The following is a 24,092-nucleotide window of genomic DNA, read 5'->3' on the forward strand; positions in this document are numbered from 1 at the left end:
CAAATGTATTATGCTAAGTGAAAGAAGGCTCAAAAAGCTTCATACTATATGATTCCATTTATATGACATTCTGGAAAAGGCAAAATTATAGGGATAGAAATGAGATTAGTAGGAATCAGCGCTTGAAGTGGTGGGAAGGAGTGACAACAAAGGGGCCTGAGTTAATTTTTTGTTCTATATCTTGATTGTGATGCTAGTTACATGACTGTAAGCAATTGTCAAAACTCATAGAATTACTAATATAAATAAACCTTATAAAATCATACACTAGGCAAGAGTAAATTTTATTGTATGTATTTTCAATAAACATGACTAAAAAGTGGACACAGATAACTGGGGAAGAAATGAAAATACTGAGCTAATGCTATGCTTAAAAAGTAAAATAATTTTATTTTAATAGAATGTTAAAAGAAAAGCCTTAATAGGAAATCTGGTTGTGTGGGGTTATTTTTTTTTTGCCATTTCTACTGGCAAAAGTTTCAAGTTTTTCTATACTTCAGCATAATATATCAAGAAAAACAAATGCCCAGAAGTCTCTAGTAAAAACCCTGATGATGGACATAACAGCAATATTAACCTTGATAAAGAGCTGATTCCTATTTGTTACTCCTTAATTAATATACAGATATACTTTACTACCATGGAACATTTCTTTTTCAAAGCAGAATAAATCATCTTTCTTTTTCTTACAGAGTGAATAACAGACTCCACTGCACATTTAGTAGGTATTCACAAATAGTTGCTTAATTGGACTAGTATAAATTCTGTTTGAACCCATTAACTCAAGCTTCTCAATTTCTCTACTTGTGCCCTTCACAAAGGGCAACACCAGTCTGAAGCTCAAACTGCTCCAGGATTTGCTCAGCTACCCAGAGCTGAGCAGGAATAATATCACAGCACAGGTGAATCTGTGACCAAGTCAAGATACACGTGTGTGCAGACAATGAGCTAGGAAACTACGCTTAACTTAATGGAAAGGACAAAGCACTAATGGGATAAGGTTCATGTGAGCAACTGTGCCACTGTCAACCCTGTGGAGAGAAACTACATTTCAGGGCCAGATCTCTCACCGATAACTTCCCAAATAAGTACAAACAATCAAAAGGTATCCTGGAGACTTCTATTCTCTAATGACAATTCTTAACTGACTGCATTATAACTTCTTCCTGCTCCCACAGTTTTTTAAAGTTAATTTTTAATAGGCTGGTTCCAATGACAAAGTACAAAAAAGTATACAGGAACAAGACTTTCCCCCAATTCTTGCCCCACATCTGCCTAGTTCCTACTCCTTCAATAGGCAAACCCTGTTCTTTTATTTTTATGCAACCTTCCATAGTTTCTTTTTGTATGGTTGTATCATCTTTACATAGGAAAGCTAGCATATATATTCAACTCCATTGTGTTAAAAGCTATTTTTCTCTATTACGGTCAAAGAGGATTATTCTTTGTGTTAACAGTCAAATATAACTCATAAATAACATTTATACCTCTGTAAGAGTTGCCCTCTAGGACTGCAATCTTGAATATACAAAATTTAGTGAAAATATTTGTAGGATCACATCGTTCAGCTTCGGTCACTGCCTCTTTAGCCTGAAAAAAGAAATATTGGGTTTCTTTTACAAAGCATATAAGGAAGACCTTACCATATTTTACTAATACTATGAACATAGTCACAATGGCTGAGGGATACTCATAATGAAAAGACATGAATCTAAGAAAAATCTTTGAAGAACTGTTCTATTAAAATGCTATGGAAGGGCTTCCCTGGTGGTGCAGTGGTTGAGAGTCCGCCTGCCGATGCAGGGGATACGGGTTCATGCCCCAGTCCGGGAAGATCCCACATGCCGTGGAGTGGCTGGGCCCGTGAGCCATGGCCACTGAGCCTGTGCATCCGGAGCCTGTGCTCCACAACGGGAGAGGCCACAACAGTGAGAGGTCCGTGTACCGCAAAAAAAAAAAAAAAAAAAATCTATGGAAATAGTGAACTCTGCTTCTGAAAATAGGGCACATTATATATGTCAAACCAACCCTCCTACTGAAAACAACCAAAAATGTTGGATAACGTTTTTTTTTTAATTCCAAAAGCAAGTGACTAGTAAAGCAATTACCAAGCAATATCTAAGGAAAAGTGAGGTCCCAGAGAAGTAAATGGAGAATTAAAGCTACTTTTTTTTTCCCCTGGTGGGCATTTGTAAACCTAGGCAAATTTTAACTTTAGTTTTAATGTACCTTACTAGGTCAGGAAAATAGACATCAAGGCTCAAGGGATCACACTCTTAGGCTAAGGGCAAACCAGAAGTAAACCCACTTTTATCCACATCCTCAGGGGACTGCAATGAAAGATAAGATACCTTGGTTCTGAGAAGAATACAACAAAATGGGGTAAGGAAAACCAGTCCCTAAGGTATAATACAAACAGACTTTCTCATGTATTTACAGCCCCAAATTACATTATATGGGAGGCCAAAAGATGTCAAGCTATGAATTTAGTTTTCATTGGTCCCAAACATAGGAAGAAGCAAATGTAAATCCTCTCTGGGGGAAGACACCTTCATCTTAGGCTTCAAAATATTTCCATAAATAATGTTTCAAGAATCTTGAGTAGAAACATAAAAAAATCAAGCACAGTAGGAAACAAGACACCATAAATGAGAATCAGCAGAAACAGATTCTCAGGATGTAAATAAAAGAAGTATCAAAAACTGCCTATAAAACACCTCTGTTTTCAAAGTTTAAGGAAATAAAAGATATGTTCAAAAATTATATAACTAGGCTGATATTCAATAATACATATTGATACACTTACAGTGGTTGTTTCCAGCTGGTATCCATTTTGACTGATTATTGCCCAAGCCATATCAGTTGTTAAACACTTTGCACATCACACAAGTTTATAAGAAACAGAAACTATAAAATGTGACCTTGCTGATTTGAGCAAAAGGAACTACTTGAAATGAAAGATACAATAATCCAAATGGCAACATAATGGATAGGCTTATTAAGAGCAAGTTATAAGCAGATGAAGAGAAAATCAGTGAACTGAAAGATAAGACATAATAAATATGCAGCTAAAGTGCGGCAAAGAGAGACTACAAACATGGTGGACAGTTAAGTAAGTATTCTATTCTTTTAGGACAATCATTAAAAAAATAGAAACTAATTAATTTCTACTCTAGTAGAAGGGTGAAACCAGGAAGTACAGAAAAATGAGGATAGTCTTTTTAAAACAATTGGTGCTGGAACAACTGGACATCCACATGCAAAAAAGAAAAAAAAATCTGACCACAGACCTGAAACATCTCACAAAAATTAATTCAAAAACAATCGTAAATCTAAATGTAAGATCTCAAACTACAGAACTCTTAGAGGTAACACAGGAGAAAACTAAGTGACATTTGGTTTACTGATGACTTTTTAAACAACATTGAAAGCACAATTCATGAAAGAAAAAAGAAGCTGGACTTCATTAAAATTAGAAATTTCTGCTCTGTGAAAGACACTGTTAAGAGAATGAAAAGGCAAGCCACACAATGGGAGAAAATATTTGCAAAACACATGTATGATAAAGGAATTAGGACACACCATTATAAAAATAAATCAAAAAGGAAAAAAGCAAGAGAGGAACTAAAAAGTCAAACAATTAACAAGATGGGAATAGTAAGCCCTTAACTATCAATATTTAAATGTAAATGGACTAAAACTATCCAATCAAAGACACAGAGTGGCTGAATGGATAAAAAACAAACAAAAACAAGATCCAACAATGTGCTATCTACAAGAGACTAACTTTAGCTTTAAGGACACACATAAGCTGAAAGTGAAGGGATGGAAAAAGATATTCCATGCAAATGGTAACAAAAAGAGAGCAAGAGTGGCTATAATTATCAGACAAAATAGACTTTAGTCAAAATCGGTCACAAGAGACAAAGAAGTACACCACATAGTGACAAAGGAGTCAATTCATCAAGAGGATATAACAACTGTATATACATACACATTCAACACTAGAGCAACTAAATATTTAAAGCAAACATTAACTGAACTGAAGGGAGTAACAGAAATAAGTAACAGTAGGGAACATTTCAAAACCCACTTTCAATAATACATAGGTATCCAAACAGAAAATTAATCAATAGTGGACCTAACACTATAGACAAAATTGACCTAATAGACACATACAGAACATTCCATTCAACAGCACCAGAATATATATTCCTCTCACATACACATGGAACATATTCTAGGATAAATCATATGTTGGGCCAGAAAGCAAGCCTTAACAAATTCAAGAAGATTGTAATCATATCAAGTGTCTTTTCCCACTGCAATGGCATGAAACTAGAAAAAAATAATATGAAGAAAAATGAAAAATTTACAAATGCATGGAAATTAAACCACACTCCTGAATAATCAATGGATCAAAGAAGAAATCAAAAGGCAAATTAGAAAGTATTTTGAGAACAAAAACAACAAAGAAAACATATCAAAACTTAGGGAATGCAGCAAAGATAGTTCTAAGAAGGAAGTTTACAGCAATAAATGCCTACATTAACAAAAGATCTCAAATAAACAACCTAACTTTACTTCTCAAGGAACTATAAAGAAAAAACTAAGCCCAAATTTAGCAGGAGGAAATTAAAGATTAGAGCAGAAATAAATGAAATAGAGACTAGAAAGATAATAGAAAAAATTAATGAAACTAAGGTAAACAGACAACCCACTAAGACTGAAACAGGAAGAAACAGAAAATCAGAACAGACCAATAATGAGTAAGGAGACTGGATCAGTAATCAAAAACGGCCCAACAAAGAAAATACCAGGACCAGATGGTTTTAGTGGTGATTTATATCAAACATTTGAAGAAGAATTAATGCCCATCTTTCTCAAACTCTTCCACTTGAAGAGGGAACACTCCAAAACGCATATCATGAGGCCAGCATTACCGATACCAAAGTCAGATAAAAATACCACAAGAAAAAAGCAACAGGCCAATATCCCTGATGAATACAGATGCGAACATTCCCAACAAAATACTAGCAAACAGAATTCAACAGCCCATTAAAAAGATCATACACCATGATCAAGTGGGATTTATTCCTGGGATGCAAAGATGGTTCAACATACACAAATCAATAAAAATAATGCATTACAGTAATAGAATGAAAAATAAAAATACTACAATTCTCTCAATAGATACAGATAAAGCATTTGACAAAATTCAACACTTTCATAACAAAATCTCTCAAAAAACTGGGTATAAAAGGAACATATCTCAAAATAACAAAGGCCATATGACAAAACAACAGCTAACAACATACTCAGTGGTGAAATGTGAAAGGTTTTCCTCTAAACTCAGGAATAAGATAAGGATGTTCATTCTCACGACTTCTATTCAACATAGTACTTTTTTTTAGACCTAAGTAATTTATTTTTTACTTAAGTTCTTTTTATTCAATTTAATTTTTATTTTATATTGGGGTATAGTTGATTTACAATGTGTTGTTAGTTTCAGGTGTACAGCGAAGTGGTTCACTTATACATATACATATATCCATTCTTCTTCAGATTCTTTTCCCATATAGATGATTAGAGAATACTGAGTAGAGTTCCCTGTGCTATACAGTAGGTCCTTGTTGATTATCTATTTTATATATAGTAGTGTGCATATGTTAATCCCAAACTCCTGATTTATATCTCCCCCCACCTTTCCCCTTTGATAACCATAAGTTTGTTTTCAAAGTCTGTGAGTTGGTTTCTGTTTTGTAAATAAGTTCATTTGTATCATCTTTTTAGATTCCACATATAAGTGATCTCATATGATATTTGTCTTTCTCTTAGTTCACTTAGTATGATCATCTCTAGGTCCATCCATGTTGCTGCAACATGGATGGCATTACTTCACTCTTTTTTATGGCTGGGTAATACTCCACTGTACATATGTACAACATCGTCTTTATCCATTCCTCTGTCAATGGACATTTAGGTTCTTTCCATGTCTTGGCTGTTGTAAATAGTGCTGCAATGAATACTGGGGTGCATGTATCTTTTCAAATTATGGTTTTCTCCAGATATATGTCCAGGAGTGGGACTGCTGGATCATATGGTAGTTCTATTTTTAGTTTTTTAAGAAAACTCCATATTGTTCTCCATAGTGGTTGTATCAATTTATATTCCCTCCAAGAGCGTAGGAGTGTTCCCTGTTCTCCACACCCTCTCCAGCATTTATTGTTTGTAGCTTTTTGATGATGGCCATTCTGACAGGTGTGAGGTGATACCTCATTGTACTTCTGATTTGCATTTCTCTAATAATTAGTGATGTTGAGCATCTTTTCATGTGCTTTTTGGCCATCTGTATGTCTTCTTTGAAGAAATGTCTATTTAGGTCTTCGGCCCCTTTTTTGATTGGGTTGTCTGTTTTTTTTTGTTGTTGTTGTTATTGAGCTGCATGAGCTATTTGTACATTTTGGAGATTAATTCCCTGTTGGTCACTTTGTTTGCAAACATTTTCTCCCACTCTGTGGTTATCTTTTCGTTTTGTTGATGGTTTCCTTTACTGTGCAAAAGTTTTTAAGTTTAATTAGGTCCCATTTGTTTATTTTCGTTTTTATTTTCATTATTCTAGGGGTGGATCCAAAAAGACATTGCTGCAATTTATGTCAAAGAGTGTTCTGCCTATGTTTTCCTCTAAGAGTTTTATAGTATCTGCTCTTACATTTAGATTGTAAGTCCCCTACATACGAACAAGTTCCATTGCAAGAGCGTGCTCCTAAGTCCAATTTGTTTCTAAGTCCAACAAAGTTAGCCTAGGTACCCAACTAACAAAATCGGCTATATAGTACTGTACTGTAATAGATTTATAATACTTTTCACACAAATAATACATAAAAACAAGCAAACACAAAAAATAAAACATTTTAATCTTATAGTACAGTACCCTGAAAAGTACAGTAGTACACTACAACAGCTGGCATACAGGGGCTGGCATCAAGTGAACAGGCAAAAAGAGTTACTGACTGGAGGAGGCAGGGGAGGTGGGAGATGGTATAGCTTAAGGATCATCAGCCATAGGTGACGGAGGGCAAGTTGCAATTTCACTCATGCCTGACGCTGATGGCACAGGTTTTGGGTCCTTGCTGGATTCAATTCTATCTACTCCCTTGAAAAAAACAATGTCTGGGTAATAGCTCTTTTATTCTCATCATATATGACATGGTAGCACTGGATGGCATTCTGAACGGCTGCTGCAACCTTTGGGTACTGTTCTATGTTCGGGTCCTGTGCCTCAAAAACTAACAGGGCCTCCTCAAATAAAGAAAACCCCCTTGTCATTTCCTGCATCATGAATTTCTTTGCTTCTTCAGTTACTTTTTCTTCCTCTTGTCTCTCCTCGTCCTTTCTCTGGGCCTCCAATTCCATCAGGTCTTCATTAGTAAGCTCCTCATGTTGCACAGCAAGGAGTTCAGTGAAGCTGTCCTCTTGCAGATCTAGCTCCAGCTTCTTGCTGAGGGTCACTAAGTTGCTGAAGACATCTTTGGACTCCACATCCACATTCTCAAATCCACAAAAATTGTGCACTGCGGCCAAAGGTTCTTCCAAACCCCATTCATGGTGACAGCCATAACCTTACACCAAGAAAAGTCAATGTTTTTTATGGCCTTATAGATATTATAGTCCTTCCAAAATTGTCACAAGGTTGTTCCTGATTGATCACTAACCTTTACTGTCTGATGAAAAGTGTGACGTAAATGATATTTCTTGAAAGTCGCTGTAACTCCCTGGTCCAAAGGTTGGATGAGCAATGTACTGAATAGCATTCAGTGGTAGATGCACTACTCTGACGCTGGGATGAAAGTCATCCATGAATGGGGAGTGGCCTGGAGCACTGTCGAGCACCAAAGAATGTTGAATGGGACGTCTTTCTCCAATCAATATTTCTCTACCTCCAGGATAAAGTGGTGGAAAAACCAGTCCTGGAAAATGGCCTGTGTAATCCAGGCTTTGGGGTTACTCTTCCACACAACAGGAAGAGAGCCCTTGGCTATGTTTTTAAGGGCTCTTGGGTTCTCTGAATGATAAACTAAGGAAGGCTTCAGCTTCAGATCACCAGAAGCATTGTCAACAAACAGAGTTAGCCTATTCTTTGCTGATTTATAGCCAGGCATCAACTTTTCCTTCTTACTGATGTAACTTTGGTCTGGCATCCTCTTCCAGTACAGTCTTATCTCACCCACATTAAAACCCTGCTCAGGTAAATACGTGCCTTCATCAATAATTTCTCAGTGTTTCAGGAAATTTCCAGGCAACTACCATATATGCACTCACTGCCTCGCCACTTACTTTTATGTTGTGAAGGTTGGCTCTAGCCTTGAACCGATGAAACCACCCATGGCTGGCGTTAAAAGATGCTCCCTCTGATTCTTCACCATGTTTCTTTTTCAAGTCTTTTAGGTTTCTCTTGAAGGCTTTTAGCTTTCTCTTGAATCACCATTAAGCTAAACAGGACTCGATGCTGATGCTGATCCTGCATCCACACACTGAAAAGTTTCTTCATCTCCTCCATCACTTTTACACATTTCTTCGATATTACTGCCGACATCATTGGCACAGCAGACTTCACATGTTCCATGATCTTGTCCTTGTTTTTTAGAATTGTGCCGATGGTTGAATGACTCATGTTATAAGAATGAGCAACGTCTACCATCTTTCTGCCTCGCTCCACTCTCTCAATTGTTTTCACTTTCGTTTCCATTGTTATTGCTTGGCACTTCTTAGCAATATCAGCTACATCACTGCTGCTTTTACACTTGCTTCCAGACATCCTGGGCTTGAAATAAAGATACTGTACTACTGTACTCTATACAGTATGGTACAGTAGAGTACACAAAAGCACAACTTGTAGAGGATACACACGGGACAATGTACGCCAGACACATGAACTAACTTAATGTGATTGGACATGCAAACGCATGTTCGCATCTGTGAAAGTTGGCAAGTTGAAGGTTCATATGTAGGGGACTTACTGTAATCTATTCTGAGTTTATTTTTGTGTGTGGTGTTAGAGAATGTTCTAATTTCATTATTTTCCAAGTAGCTGTACAGTTTTCCAAGCGCCACTTATTGAAGAGACTGTCTTTTCTCCATTGTATATTCTTGCCTCCTTTGTCATAGTTTAGGTGACCGTAGGTGTGCGGGTTTATTTATGGGCTTTCTATCCTGTTCCATTGATCTATATTTCTATTTTTGTGCCAGTATCATATTGTCTTGATTACTGTAGCTTTGTAGTATAGTCTGAAGTCAGGGAGCCTAATTCCTCCAGCTCCGTTTTTCTTTCTCAAGATTGCTTTGGCTATTCAGGGTCTTTTGTGTTTCCATACAAATTGTAAAATTCTTTTGTTCTAGTTCTGGTAAAAAAGGCCATTGGTAATTTGATAGGGATTGCATTGCATCTGTAGATTGCTTTGGGTAGTATAGTCATTTTCACAATGTTGATTCTTCCAACCCAAGATCATGGTATATCTTTCCATCTGGTTCTGTCATCTTTGATTTCTTTATCAGTGTCTTATAGTTTTCAGAGTACAGGTCTTTCGCCTCCTTAGGTACATTTATTCCTAGGTATTTTATTGTTTTTGTTGTGATGGTAAACGGGATTGTTTCCTTAATATCTCTTTCTGAACTTTCGTTGTTAGTGTATAGAAATGCAACAGGTTTCTGTGTATTAATTTTGTATTCTGCAACCTCACCGAATTCACTGATGAGCTCTAGTAGTTTTCCAGTAGCATCTTTAGGATTTTCTATGTATAGTATCATGTTATCTGCAAACAGTGATGGTTTTACTTCTTCTGTTCCAATTTGGATTCCTTTTATTTTTTTCCTTCTCTGATTGCCATGGCTAGAACTTCCAAAACTATGTGGAATAAAAGTGGTGACTGTAGATATCCTTGTCTTGTTCACGATCTTAGAGGAAATGCTTTCAGCTTTTCACTGCTGAGTATGATATTAGCTGTGGGTTTTTCATAAAGGCCTTTATTATGTTGAGGTAGGTTCCCTCTATGCCTACTTTCTGGAGAGTTTTTATCAAGAATTGGTGTTGGATTTTGTCAAAAGCTTTTTCTGCATCTATTGAGATAATCATATGCTTTTTATTCTTCAATTTGTTAATGTGGTGTATCACACTGATTTGCAGATATTGAAAAATCCTTGCGTCCCTGGGATAAATCTCACTTGATCGGGTGTATGATCCTTTTAATGTATTGTTGGATTCAGTTTGCTAGCATTTTGTTGAGTATTTTTGCACCTATGTTCATCAGTGATATTGGCCTATAATTTTTTTTGTGGTATCTTTGTCTGGTTTTGGTATTAGGATAATGGTGGCCTCATAGAATGAGTTTGGGAGTGTTCCTTCCTCTGCAATTTTTTGGAATAATTTCAGAAGGATAGGTGTTAACTCTTCTCTAAATGTTGGAGAGAATTCACCTGTGAAGCCATCTGGTCCTGAACTTTTGTTTGTTTTAAGTTTTAAAATCACAGTTTCAATTTCAGTACTTGTGACTGGTCTGTTCATATTTTCTGTTTCTTCCGGGTTCAGTCTGGGAAGATTGTCCCTTTCTTAGAATTTTTCCATTTCTTCTAGGTTGTCCATTTTATTGGTGTATAGTTGCTTCTAGTAGTTGCTTATTATCCTTTGTGCTTCTGTGGTGTCAGTTGTAACTTCTCACTTCTTACTTCTAATTTTATTGATTTGAGCCCTTTCCCATTGTTTCTCGATGAGTGTGGATAAAGGTTTATCAGTTTTGTTTATCATCTCAAAGAACCAGGTTTTAGTGGCATTGATCTTTGCTACTGTTTTCTTCGTCTCTATTTCGTTTCTTTCTTCTCTGATCTTTATGTTTTTTTTTCCTTCTACTAACTTTGGGTTTTGTTTGCTCTTCTTTGTCTAGTTGCTTTAGGTGTAAGCTTAGGTTGTTTATTTGAGATTTTTCTTATTTCCTGTGGTAAGACTGTATTGCTATAAACTTCTCTCCTAGAACTGCTTTTGCTGCATCCCATGCTGCATCATGTTTTCATTTTCACTTGTCTCTAGGTAATTTTGTAAACTTCCTCTTTGATTTCTTCAGTGATCCATTGGTTGTTCCATAACATGTTGTTTAGCTTCCATGTGTTTGTGTTTTTTACAGTTTTTTTCCTGTAGTTGATTTCTAATCACATAGCGTTGTGCTCAGAAAAGATGCTTGATATGATTTCAATTTTCTTAAATTCACTGAGGTTTGCTTTGTGGCCCAGCATGTGATCTATCTTGGAGAATGTCCATGCGCACTTGAGAAGAATGTGTATTCTGCTGCTTTCGGATGGAATGTTCTATAAATATGAATTAAGTCCCTCTGGTCTAATGTGTCATTTAAGGCTTGTGTTTCCTTATTGATTTTCTGCCTAGATGATCTGTTCATTGATGTAAGTCTGGTGTTAATGTCCCCCACTATTATTGCATTACTGTTGATTTCTCCTTTTATGGATGTTAACATTTGCCTTATATATTGAGATGTTCCTATATTGGATGCATATATATTTACGATTGTTATATCTTCTTGGATTGATCTCTTGATCATTATGTAGTGTCCTTCTTTGTCTCCTGTAACAGTCTTTATTTTAAAGTCTATTTTGTCTTATATGAGTATTGCTACTCCAGCTTTCTTTTGATTTCCATTTCCATGGAATGACTTTTTCCATCCCCTCACTATCAGTCTGTATGCATCCCTAGATCTGAAGTGGGTCTCTTGCAGACAGCATATGTACAGGTCTTGTTTTTGTATCCATTCAGCCAGTCTATATCTTTGGTTGGAGCATTTAATCCATTTACATCTAAGGTAATTATCAATATGTATGTTCTTACTGCCATTTTATTAATCGTTCAGAATTTGTTTTTCTAGATATTTTTTCTTCTCTTTCTCTTTTGTTCTCTTCTCTTCTGATTAGATGAGTATCTTTAGAGTTGTGCTTAGATTGCTTTCTTTTTTGTGTATGTATCTACTGTATGTTTTTGGTTTGTGGTTACCATGAGGTTTTGATATACCAGTATACACACACACACACACACACAAAGATTGCTTTAAGTTGCTGGTCTCTTAATTTCAAATGCATTTCCAATATCCCTCCTCACAATTGCTGATTTTGATATCATATTTGTGTGTTGATGATTTCCTACCTTTACTGTATGTTTGCCTTTACCAGTGAGCTTTCCCTTTCATAATTTTTTTTTCCAGTTGTGGCACTTTCTCTTCTGCCTAGAGAAGTTCTTTTAGCATTTGCTGTAAAGCTGGTTTGGTGGTGTTGAATTCTCTTAGCTTTTGCTTGTCGATAAAGCTTTTGATGTCTCCATCAGATGTGAATGAGAGCATTGCTGGGTACAGCATTCTTGGTTGTAGGTTTGTCCCTTTCATCTCTTTAAATATATCATGCCACTCCCCTTTGGCCTGCAGAGTTTCTGCTGAAAAATCAGCATATAACCATATGAGCATTCCCTTGCATGTTATTTGTTGCTTTTCCCCTTCTTCCTTTTAATATTTCCTATTTGTCTTTAATTTTTGTCAATTTGATTAATATGTGTCTTGGCATGTTCCTCCTTGGGTTTATCCCATAGGGGACTCTCTGTGCTTCCTGGACTTGAGTGTTTCCTTTCCAGTGTTAGGGAAGTTTTCAGCTATTATCTCTTCAAATAGTTTCTCAGGCTCTTTCTCTCTCTCTTTTCCTTCTGGGACTGCTATAATGCGAATGTTGGTGTGTTTAGTGTTGCCCCAGAGGTCTCAGACTGTCCTCATTTCTTTTCATCCTTTTTTTTATTCTGTTTCACAGCAGTGATTTCCACAAATCTGTCTTCCAGCTCACTTATTCATTCTTCTGCCTCATTTATTCTGCTACTGATTCCTTCTAGTGCATTTTTCATTTCAGTTATTGTATCATTTATCTCTGTGTGTTCTTTGAAACTTATATCTTCTTGGTCTGTGCCGCCATTCTTTTTTTTTTCTTAACATCTTTACTGGAGTATAACGGCTTTACAATGTTGTGTTAGTTTCTGCTGTATAACAAAATGAATCAGCTGTATGTATACATATATCCCCATATCCCCTCCCTCTAGTGTCTCCCTCCTACCCTCCCTATCCCACCGCTCTAGGTGGTCACAAAGCACCGAGCTGATCTCCCTGTGCCACCATTCTTTTTTTGAGATCCTGGATCATCTTTACTCTCATTACTCTGAATATTTTTTCAGGCAGATTGCCCATCTCCACTTCACTTAGTTGTTGTTCTGGGGTTTTGTCTTGTTTCTTCTTCTGGAACATATTCTCTGCCGTCTAATTTTGTCAACTTTCTGTGCTTGTGATCTCCATTTCTCAAGGTAAAGGTTTGTAGTTCCTCTTCTGGTGTTGCCTGCCATCTGTTGAGTGAGTTTGCTCCAGGAGCTTGTGCAGGCTTCCTGGTGGGAGAGACTGGTGCCTGTCCACTGGTAGGTGGAGCTTGGTCTTGTCCCTCTGGCGGGCAGGGCCATGTCAAGGGGTGTGTCTAGAGGCGGCTGTGAGCTCAGGACAATTTTAGGCAGCCTGTCTGCTGATGGGTGAAGCTTTATTCCCACTCTGTTGGTTGTTTGGTCTGAGGCGTACCAGGACTGGAGCCTGCAGGCTGTTAGGTAGGGCCAGGCCTCATTAACAAAATGGCGACCTCTGGGAGAGCTCACACCAATGAATATTCCCTGGGGCCGCTTCCACCAGTGTCCCTGCCCCCACAGTGAGCCACAACCAATCCCCGCCTCCCCAGGAGACCCTCCAAGATCCGCAGGTAGGTCTGGTCCAGGTGCCGATGGAGTCACTGCTTTGCCCTGGATCCCATCTGTGTGCCCTGTCAGCATGGAGTCTCTGTTTCTCCCAGTCCTGTGCAGCTCCTGCACTTAAGCCCTGCTGGCCTTAAAAGCCAAATGTTCTGGGCACTCTCCCTCCCAATGCCAGACCCCCCGGCTGGGGAGCCTGATGTGGGACTCAGAACTCTCACTAATCTGGGAGAACCTCTGCAATATAATTATTTCCCAGTTTGTGGGTCGCCCACCCAGTAGGCATGGGATTTGATTATACAGCAAAAGTGCCCCTCCTACTATCCCACTGTGGATTCTTCTTTGTCCCTGGATGTAGAATATCTTTTTTGGTAGGTTCCAGTGTTTCTTGTTGATGGTTGTTCAGCAATTAGTTGTGATTTTGATGTTTTCTTGAAAGGAGGTGAGTTTTCAACATAGTACTTTAAGTCCTAACCAGACCAATTAGGCAAACAAGGAAAATAAAAAGAAAAGCATCCAAATTGGAAAGGAAGAAGAAAAATTGCCTGTTTTCAGATGACAGGATCTTATATATAGAAAACCCTAAAGACTCCATCAAAAAAAAAACTGTTAAAATAAACAAATTCAGTGAGGTTGCAGGATATAAAATCTACATAGAAAAATCAGTTGTGTTTCTATATACTAACAATGAATTATGTTAGAGAAATAAAGAAAACAATCCCATTTACAATAGCATTAAAAACAGTAAATTTAAAGAAACACATTTAACCAAGGAGAAATTTCTGTACACTTAAAACTATGAGACTGATAAAAGAAACTGAAGAAGACACCTTTATATGGAAAGATACACATCATGCATCTGATTAATATTGTTAAATTGTCCATCTATCCAAAGATATCTAGAGATTCAACTCAAATTCTACCAAAATTCCAATGGCATATTTTACAGAAGTAGAAAAGAACTATCTTGAAATTCCTGTGGAACCACAAATGACCCCAAAATTCAATTTTGTGAAAGACAAAGAAAGATAAAGGCATCACTGATTTCAAACTACATTACAAAGCCACAGTAATCAAAACAGTATGGTATTAGTATAAAAACAGACACATAGACCAAAGGAACAGAATTGAGAGCCCAGAAATAAACCCAGGCATATATGGTCAATTATATGATAAGGGAGCCCTCCGGGGGGGGATATTCTTCTTAATAAACGGTGTTCATCACTCCCAAAGTCATTCTATGAGGCCACCATCACCCTGATACAAAAACCAGACACAGATGTCACAAAAAAAGAAAACTACAGGCCAGTATCACTGATGAACATAGATGCAAAAATCCTCAACCAAATACTAGCAGACAGAATCCAACAGCACATTAAAAGAATCATACACCATGATGAAGTGGGGTTTATTCCAGGAATGCAAGGATTATTCAATATACGCAAATCAATCAATGTGATACACCATATTAACAAACTGAAGGATAAAAAACATATGATCATCTCGATAGATGCAGAAAAAGCTTTCGACAAAATTCAACACCCATTTATGATAAAAACTCTCCAGAAAGTAGGCATAGAGAGAATTTACCTCAACATAATAAAGGCAATATACGACAAACCCACAGCCAACACTGTCCTCAATGGTGAAAAACTGAAAGCATTTCCTCTAAGACCAGAAACAAGACAAGGTTGTCCACTCTCACCACTATTATTCAACATAGTTTTGGAAGTTTTAGCCACAGTACTCAGAGAAGAAAAAGAAATAAAAGGAACCTAAATTGGAAAAGAAGAAGTAAAGCTGTCACTGTTTGCAGATGACATGATACTATACATAGAGAATCTTAAAGATGCTACCAGAAAACTACTAGAGCTAATAAATGAATTTGGAAAAGTAGCAGGATACAAAAGTAATACACAGAAATCTCTGGCATTCCTATACGCTAAGGATGAAAAATCTGAAAGAGAAATTAAGGAAACACTCTCATTTACCATTGCGACAAAAAGAATAAAATACCTAGGAATAAACCTACCTAAGGAGACAAAAGACCTGTATGCAGAAAACTATAAGACACCGATAAAAGATATCAAAGATAATACAAACAGATGGAGAGATATACCATGTTCTTGGATTGGAAGAATCAATACTGTGAAAATGACTCTACTACCCAAAGCAATCTACAGATTCAATGCAATCCCTATCAAACTACCAATGGCATTTTTCACAAAAGTAGAACAAAAAATTTCACCATTTGTATGCAAACACAAAAGACCCTGAATAGCCAAAGCAATCTTGAGAAAGAACAACGGAGCTGGAGGAATCAGGCTCCCTGAATTCAGACAATACTACAAAGCTACAGTAATCAAGACAGTACGGTATTGGCACAAAAACAGAAATATAGATCAACGGAACAGGATAAAAGCCCAGAGATAAACCCATGCACATATGGTCACCTTATCTTTGATAAAGGAGGCAAGAATATACAGTGGAGAAAAGACAGCCTCTTCAATAAGTGGTGCTGGGAAAACTGGACAGCTACATGTAAAAGAATGAAATTAGAACACTTCCTAACACCATACACAAAAATAAACTCATAATGGATTAAAGATCTAAATGTAAGGCCAGAAACTATAGAACTCTTAGAGGAAAACATAGGCAGAACACTCTATGACATAAATCACAGCAAGATCCTTTTTGACCCACCTCCTAGAGTAATGGAAATAAAAACAAAAATAAACAAATGGGACCTAATGAAACTTAAAAGCTTTTTTGCACAGCAAAGGAAACCATAAACAAGATGAAAAGACAACCCTCAGAATGGGAGAAAATATTTTCAAGCGAATCAATGGACAAAGGATTAATCTCCAAAATATTCAAGCAGTTCATGCAGCCCAATATCAAAACAACAAACAACCGAATCCAAAAATGGTCAGAAGACCTAAACAGACATTTCTCCAAAGATATACAGATTGCCAACAAACGCATGAAAGGATGCTCAACATCGCTAATCATTAGAGAAATGCAAATCAATACTACAATGAGGTATCACCTCACACCAGTCAGAATGGCCATCATCAAAAAATCTAGAAACAATAAATGCTGGAGAGGGTGTGGAGAAAAGTGAACCCTCTTGCACTGTTGGTGGGAATGTAAACTGATACAGACACTATGGAGAACAGTAAGGAGGTCACTTAAAAAACTAAAAATAGGTAAGATGGTGGAAGAGTAAGACGCGGAGATCACCTTCCTCCCCACGGATACACCAGAAATACAGCTACACGTGGAACAACTCCTACAGAACACCTACTGAACGCTGGCAGAAGACCCCAGACCTCCCAAAAGGCAAGAAACTCCCCACATACCTGGGTAGGGCAAAGCGGAGAGATCCGCACACAGAGGATCGGTGCCGAGCGGCACTCACCAGCCCGAGAGGCTTGTCTGCTCGCCCGCCGGGGCGCGCAGCGCTGGAAGCTGAGGCTCGGGCTTCGGTCAGAGCGCAGGGAGAGGACTGGGGCTGGCGGCGAGAACTCAGCCTGAAGGGGGCTAATGTGCCACAGCTAGCCGGGAGGGAGTCCGTGAAAACTCTGGAGCTGCCGAAGAGGCAAGAGACTTTTTCTTCCCTCTTGGTTTCCTGGTGCGCGAGGAGAGGGGATTAAGAGCGCTGCTTAAAGGGGCTCCACAGACGGGCGCGAGTCGCGACTGAAAGCGCGGAGCCCAGTGACGGGCGTGGGACGCTGGGGCTGCTGCTGCCGCCGCCAAGAAGCCTGTGTGCGAGCGCAGGTCACTGCCCACACCGCCCTTCCGGGAGCCTGTGCAGCCCGCCACTGCCGGGGTCCCGGGATCCAGGGGCGGCTTCCCTGGGAGAACGCACGGCGCGCCTCGGGCTGGTGCAACGTCACGCCGACCTCTGCGGCTGCAGGCTCGCCCCGCACTCAGTGCCCCTCCCTCCCTCCCGGCCTGAGTGAGCCAGAGTCCCCGAAGAGGCTGCTCCTTTAACCCTGTCCTATCTGAGCGAAGAGCAGACGCCCTCCGGCTACCTACACGCAGAGGCGGGGCCAAATCCAAAGCTGAGACCCAGGAGCTGTGAGAACAAAGAAGAGAAAGGGAAACCTCTCCCAGCAGCCTCAGAAGCAGCGGATTAAAGCTCCACAATCAACTTGATGTATCCTGCATCTGTGGAATACACGAATAGACAACACATCATCCCAAATTGAGGAGCCCGGAGTCAGTGCTGTGCCTCTGAGGTGGGAGAGCCAACTTCAGGACACTGGTCCACAAGAGACCTCCCAGCTCCACATAATATCAAACGGCGAAAATCTTCCAGAGATCTCCATCTCAACACCAGCACCCAGCTTCACTCAACGACCAGCAGGCTACAGTGCTGGACACCCTGAGCCAAACAACTAGCAAGACAGGAACACAACGCCACCCATTAGCAGAGAGGTGGCCTAAAATCATAAAAAGTCCACAGACACCCCAAAACACACCACCAGACGTGGACCTGCTCACCAGAAAGACAAGATCCAGCCTCATCCACCAGAACACAGGCACTAGTCCCCTCCACCAGGAAGCCTACACAACCCACTAAACCAACCTTAGCCACTGGGGACAGACACCAAAAACAACAGGAACTACGAACCTGCAGCCTGCAAAAAGGAGACCCCAAACACAGTAACATAAGCAAAATGAGAAGACAGAAAAACACACAGCAGGAGAAGGAGCAAGATAAAAACCCACCAGACCTAACAAATGAAGAGGTAATAGGCACTCTACCTGAAAAAGAATTCAGAATAATGATGGTAAAGATGATCCAAGATTCTATTTCCCAGATCCAAAATCTTGGAAATAGAATAGACAAAATGCAAGAAACAGTTAACAAGGACCTAGAAGAACTAAAGATGAATCAATCATCGATTAAAAACACAATAAATGAAATAAAAAATACTCTAGATGGGATCAATAGCAGAATAACTGAGGCAGAGGAACGGATAAGTGAGGTGGAAGATAAAATAGTGGAAATAACTGCTGCAGAGCAAAATAAAGAAAAAAGAATGAAAAGAACAGAGGACAGTCTCAGAGACCTCTGGGACAACATTAAACGCACCAACATTCGAATTATAGGGGTTCCAGAAGAAGAAGAGAAAAAGAAAGGGACTGAGAAAATATTTGAAGAGATTATAGTTGAAAACTTCCCTAATATGGGAAAGGAAATAGTTAATCAAGTCCAGGAGGCACAGAGAGTCCCATACAGAATAAATCCAAGGAGAAATACGCCAAGACACATATTAATCAAACTGTCAAAAATTAAACACAAAGAAATCATATTAAAAGCAGCAAGGCAAAAACAACAAATAACACACAAGGGAATCCCCATCAGGATAACAGCTGATCTCTCAGCAGAAACTCTACAAGCCAGAAGGGAGTGGCAGGACATACTTAAAGTGATGAAGGAGAAAAACCTGCAACCAAGATTACTCTACCCAGCAAGGATCTCATTCAGATTTGATGGAGAAATTAAAACGTTTACAGACAAGCAAAAGCTGAGAGAGTTCAGCACCACCAAACCAGCTTTACAACAAATGCTAAAGGAACTTCTCTAGGCAAGAAACACAACAGAAGGAATATACCTACAATAATGAACCCAAAACAATTAAGAAAATGGGAATAGGAACATACATATCGATAATTACCTTAAATGTAAATGGACTAAATGCTCCCACCAAAAGACACAGAGTGGCTGAATGGATACAAAAACAAGACCCATCTATATGCTGTCTACAAGAGACCCACTTCAGACCTAGAGACACATACAGACTGAAAGTAAGGGGATGGAAAAAGATATTCCATGCAAATGGAAACCAAAAGAAAGCTGGAGTAGCAATTCTCATATCAGACAAAATAGACTTTAAAATAAGGACTACTAGAAGAGACAAAGAAGGACACTACATAATGATCAAGGGATCGATCCAAGAAGAAGATATAACAATTGTAAATATTTATGCACCAAACATAGGAGCACCTCAATACATAAGGCAAATACTAACAGCCATAAAAGGAGAAATCGACAGTAACACAATCATAGTAGGGGACTTTAACACCCCACTTTCACCAATGGACAGATCATCCAAAATGAAAATAAATAAGGAAACACAAGCTTTAAATGATACATTAAACAAGATGGACTTAATTGATATTTATAGGACATTCCATCCAAAAACAACAGAATACACATTTTTCTCAAGTGCTCATGGAACATTCTCCAGGATAGATCATATCTTGGGTCACAAATCAAGCCTTGGTAAATTTAAGAAAATTGAAATTGTATCAAGTATCTTTTCCGACCACAATGCTATGAGACTAGATATCAATTACAGGAAAAGAGCTGTAAAAAATACAAACACATGGAGGCTAAACAATACACTACTTAATAACGAAGTGATCACTGAAGAAATCAAAGAGGAAATTAAAAAATACCTAGAAACAAATGACAATGGAGACACGACGACCCAAAACCTATGGGATGCAGCAAAAGCAGTTCTAAGAGGGAAGTTTATAGCAATACAATCCCACCTTAAGAAACAGGAAACATCTCGAATAAACAACCTAACCTTGCACCTAAAGCAATTAGAGAAAGAAGAACAAAAACATCCCAAAGTTAGCAGAAGGAAAGAAATCATAAAAATCAGATCAGAAATAAATGAAAAAGAAATGAAGGAAACGATAGCAAAGATCAATAAAACTAAAAGCTGGTTCTTTGAGAAGATAAACAAAATTGATAAACCATTAGCCAGACTCATCAAGAAAAAAAGGGAGAAGACTCAAATCAATAGAATTAGAAATGAAAAAGGAGAAGTAACAACTGACACTACAGAAATACAAAAGATCATGAGAGATTACTATAAGCAACTCTATGCCAATAAAATGGACAACCTGGAAGAAATGGACAAATTCTTAGAAATGCACAACCTGCCAAGACTGAATCAGGAAGAAATAGAAAATATGAACAGACCAATCACAAGCACTGAAATTGAAACTGTGATTAAAAATCTTCCAACAAACAAAAGCCCAGGACCAGATGGCTTCACAGGCGAATTCTATCAAGCATTTAGAGAAGAGCTAACACCTATCCTTCTGAAACTCTTCCAAAATATAGCAGAGGGAGGAACACTCCCAAACTCATTCTACGAGGCCACCATCACCTTGATACCAAAACCAGGCAAGGATGTCACAAAGAAAGAAAACTACAGGCCAATATCACTGATGAACATAGATGCAAAAATCCTCAACAAAATACTAGCAAACAGAATCCAACAGCACATTAAAAGGATCATACACCATGATCAAGTGGCGTTTATTCCAGGAATGCAAGGATTCTTCAATATACGCAAATCAATCAACGTGATACACCATATTAACAAATTGAAGGAGAAAAACCATATGATCATCTCAATAGATGCAGAGAAAGCTTTCGACAAAATTCAACACCCATTTATGATAAAAACCCTGCAGAAAGTAGGCATAGAGGGAACTTTCCTCAACATAATAAAGGCCATATATGACAAACCCACAGCCAGCATCGTCCTCAATGGTGAAAAACTGAAACCATTTCCACTAAGATCAGGAACTAGACAAGGTTGCCCACTTTCACCACTCTTATTCAACCTAGTTTTGGAAGTTTTAGCCACAGCAATCAGAGAAGAAAAGGAAATAAAAGGAATCCAAATTGGAAAAGAAGAAGTAAAGCTGTCACTGTTTGCAGATGACATGATACTATACATAGAGAATCCTAAAGATGCTACCAGAAAACTACTAGAGTTAATCAATGAATTTGGTAAAGTTGCAGGATACAAAATTAATGCACAGAAATCTCTGGCATTCCTATATACTGATGATGAAAAATCTGAAAGTGAAATCAAGGAAACACTCCCATTTACCATTGCAACAAAAAGAATAAAATATCTAGGAATAAACCTACCTAAGGAGACAAAAGACCTGTATGCAGAAAATTATAAGACACTGATGAAAGAAATTAAAGATGATACAAATAGATGGAGAGATGTACCATGTTCTTGGATTGGAAGAATCAACATTGTGAAAATGACTCTACTACCCAAAGCAATCTACAGGTTCAATGCAATCCCTATCAAACTACCACTGGCATTTTTCACAGAACTAGAACAAAAAATTTCACAATTTGTATGGAAACACAAAAGACCCCGAATAGCCAAAGCAATCTTGAGAACGAAAAATGGAGCTGGAGGAATCAGGCTCCCTGACTTCAGACTATACTACAAAGCTACAGTAATCAAGACAGTATGGTACTGGCACAAAAACAGAAAGATAGATCAATGGAACAGGATAGAAAGCCCAGAGTTAAACCCACGGACATATGGTCACCTTATCTTTGATAAAGGAGGCAGGAATGTACAGTGGAGAAAGGACAGTCTCTTCAATAAGTGGTGCTGGGAAAACTGGATAGGGACATGTAAAAGTATGAGATTAGATCACTCCCTAACACCATACACAAAAATAAGCTCAAAATGGATTAAAGACCTAAATGTAAGGCCAGACACTATCAAACTCTTAGAGGAACACATAGGCAGAACACTCTATGACATAAATCACAGCAAGATCCTTTTGGACCCACCTCCTAGAGAAATGGAAATAAAGACAAAAATCAACACATGGGACCTAATGAAACTTAAAAGCTTTTGCACAGCAAAGGAAACCATAAACAAGACCAAAAGACAACCCTCAGAATGGGAGAAAATATTTGCAAATGAAGCAACTGACAAAGGATTAATCTCCAAAATTTATAAGCAGCTCATGCAGCTCAATAACAAAAAAACAAACAACCCAATCCAAAAATGGGCAGAAGACCTAAATAGACATTTCTCCACAGAAGATATACAGACTGCCAACAAACACATGAAAGGATGCTCAACATCTTTACTCATTAGAGAAATGCAAATCAAAACTACAATGAGATATCATCTCACACCAGTCAGAATGGCCATCATCAAAAAATCTAGAAACAATAAATGCTGGAGAGGGTGTGGAAAAAAGGGAACACTCTTGCACTGCTGGTGGGAATGTGAATTGGTACAGCCGCTATGGAGAACGGTATGGAGGTTCCTTAAAAAACTACAAATAGAGCTACCATATGACCCAGCAATCCCACTACTGGGCATATACCCTGAGAAAACCATAATTCAAAAAGAGACATGTACCAAAATGTTCATAGCAGCCCTATTTACAATAGCCCGGAGATGGAAACAACCTAAGTGTCCATCATCGGATGAATGGATAAAGAAGATGTGGCACATATATACAATGGAATATTACTCAGCCATAAAAAGAAATGAAATTGAGCTATTTGTAATGAGGTGGATAGACCTAGAGTCTGTCATACAGAGTGAAGTAAGTCAGAAAGAGAAAGACAAATACTGTATGCTAACACATATATATGGAATTTAAGAAAAAAAAAATGTCATGAAGAACATAGGGGTAAGACAGGAATAAAGACACAGACCTACTAGAGAATGGACTTGAGGATATGGGGAGGGGGAAGGGTAAGCTGTGACAAAGTGAAAGAGCGGCATGGACATATATACACTACCAAACGTGAGGTAGATAGCTAGTGGGAAGCAGCCGCATAGCACAGGGAGGTCAGCTCGGTACTTTGTGACCGCCTGGAGGGGTGGGATAGGGAGGGTGGGAGGGAGACGCAAAAGGGAGGGGTTATGGAAACATATGTATATGTATAACTGATTAAATTTGTTATAAAAAAAAATGGGAGAAAATAAAAAATATATGCATTAAAAAAAAAAAAAAAAAAAAAAAAAAAACTAAAAATAGAACTACCATACAGCCTAGCAGTCCCACTCCTGGGCATATACTCTGGGAAAACCATAATTCAAAAAGAGACATGTACCACAATGTTTGTTGCAGTACTATTTACAATAGCCAGGGCATGGAAGCAACCTAAGTGTCCTTCAAAATATGAATGGATAAGGAAGATGTGGCACATATATATAATGGAATATTACTCAGCCATAAAAAGAAAGAAACAAAACTGAGTTATCTGTAGTGAGGTGGATGGACGTAGAGTCATACAGAGTGAAGTAAGTCAGAAAGAGAAAATCAAATATCGTATGCTAACACATATATATGGAATCTAAAATAAAAAATGGTTCTGAAGAACCTAGAGGCAGGACAGAAATAAAGACACAGATGTAGAGAATGGACTTGAGGACATGTGGAGGGGAAAGGGTAAGCT

General features: G+C 38.3%; 1 protein-coding gene across 1 annotated transcript in view; it reads right to left on the reverse strand.

Moving 5' to 3' along the window:
* Nucleotides 1–24,092, reverse strand: part of LOC309796202 (testis-expressed protein 11-like) — a gene marked incomplete at both ends in the record, with an annotated part of 235,507 nt that overhangs the window by 23,398 nt on the left and 188,017 nt on the right. Inside the window, one exon of the mRNA XM_082609260.1 lies at nucleotides 1,488–1,590. Coding sequence (XP_082465386.1) covers nucleotides 1,488–1,590 — 103 coding nt within the window. The remainder of the gene's footprint in view (nucleotides 1–1,487; nucleotides 1,591–24,092) is intronic.

The sequence above is a fragment of the Mesoplodon mirus genome, assembly GCF_964341445.2.
Source record: "Mesoplodon mirus genome assembly, chromosome: X".
In the NCBI taxonomy this organism is placed as follows: domain Eukaryota; kingdom Metazoa; phylum Chordata; class Mammalia; order Artiodactyla; family Ziphiidae; genus Mesoplodon; species Mesoplodon mirus.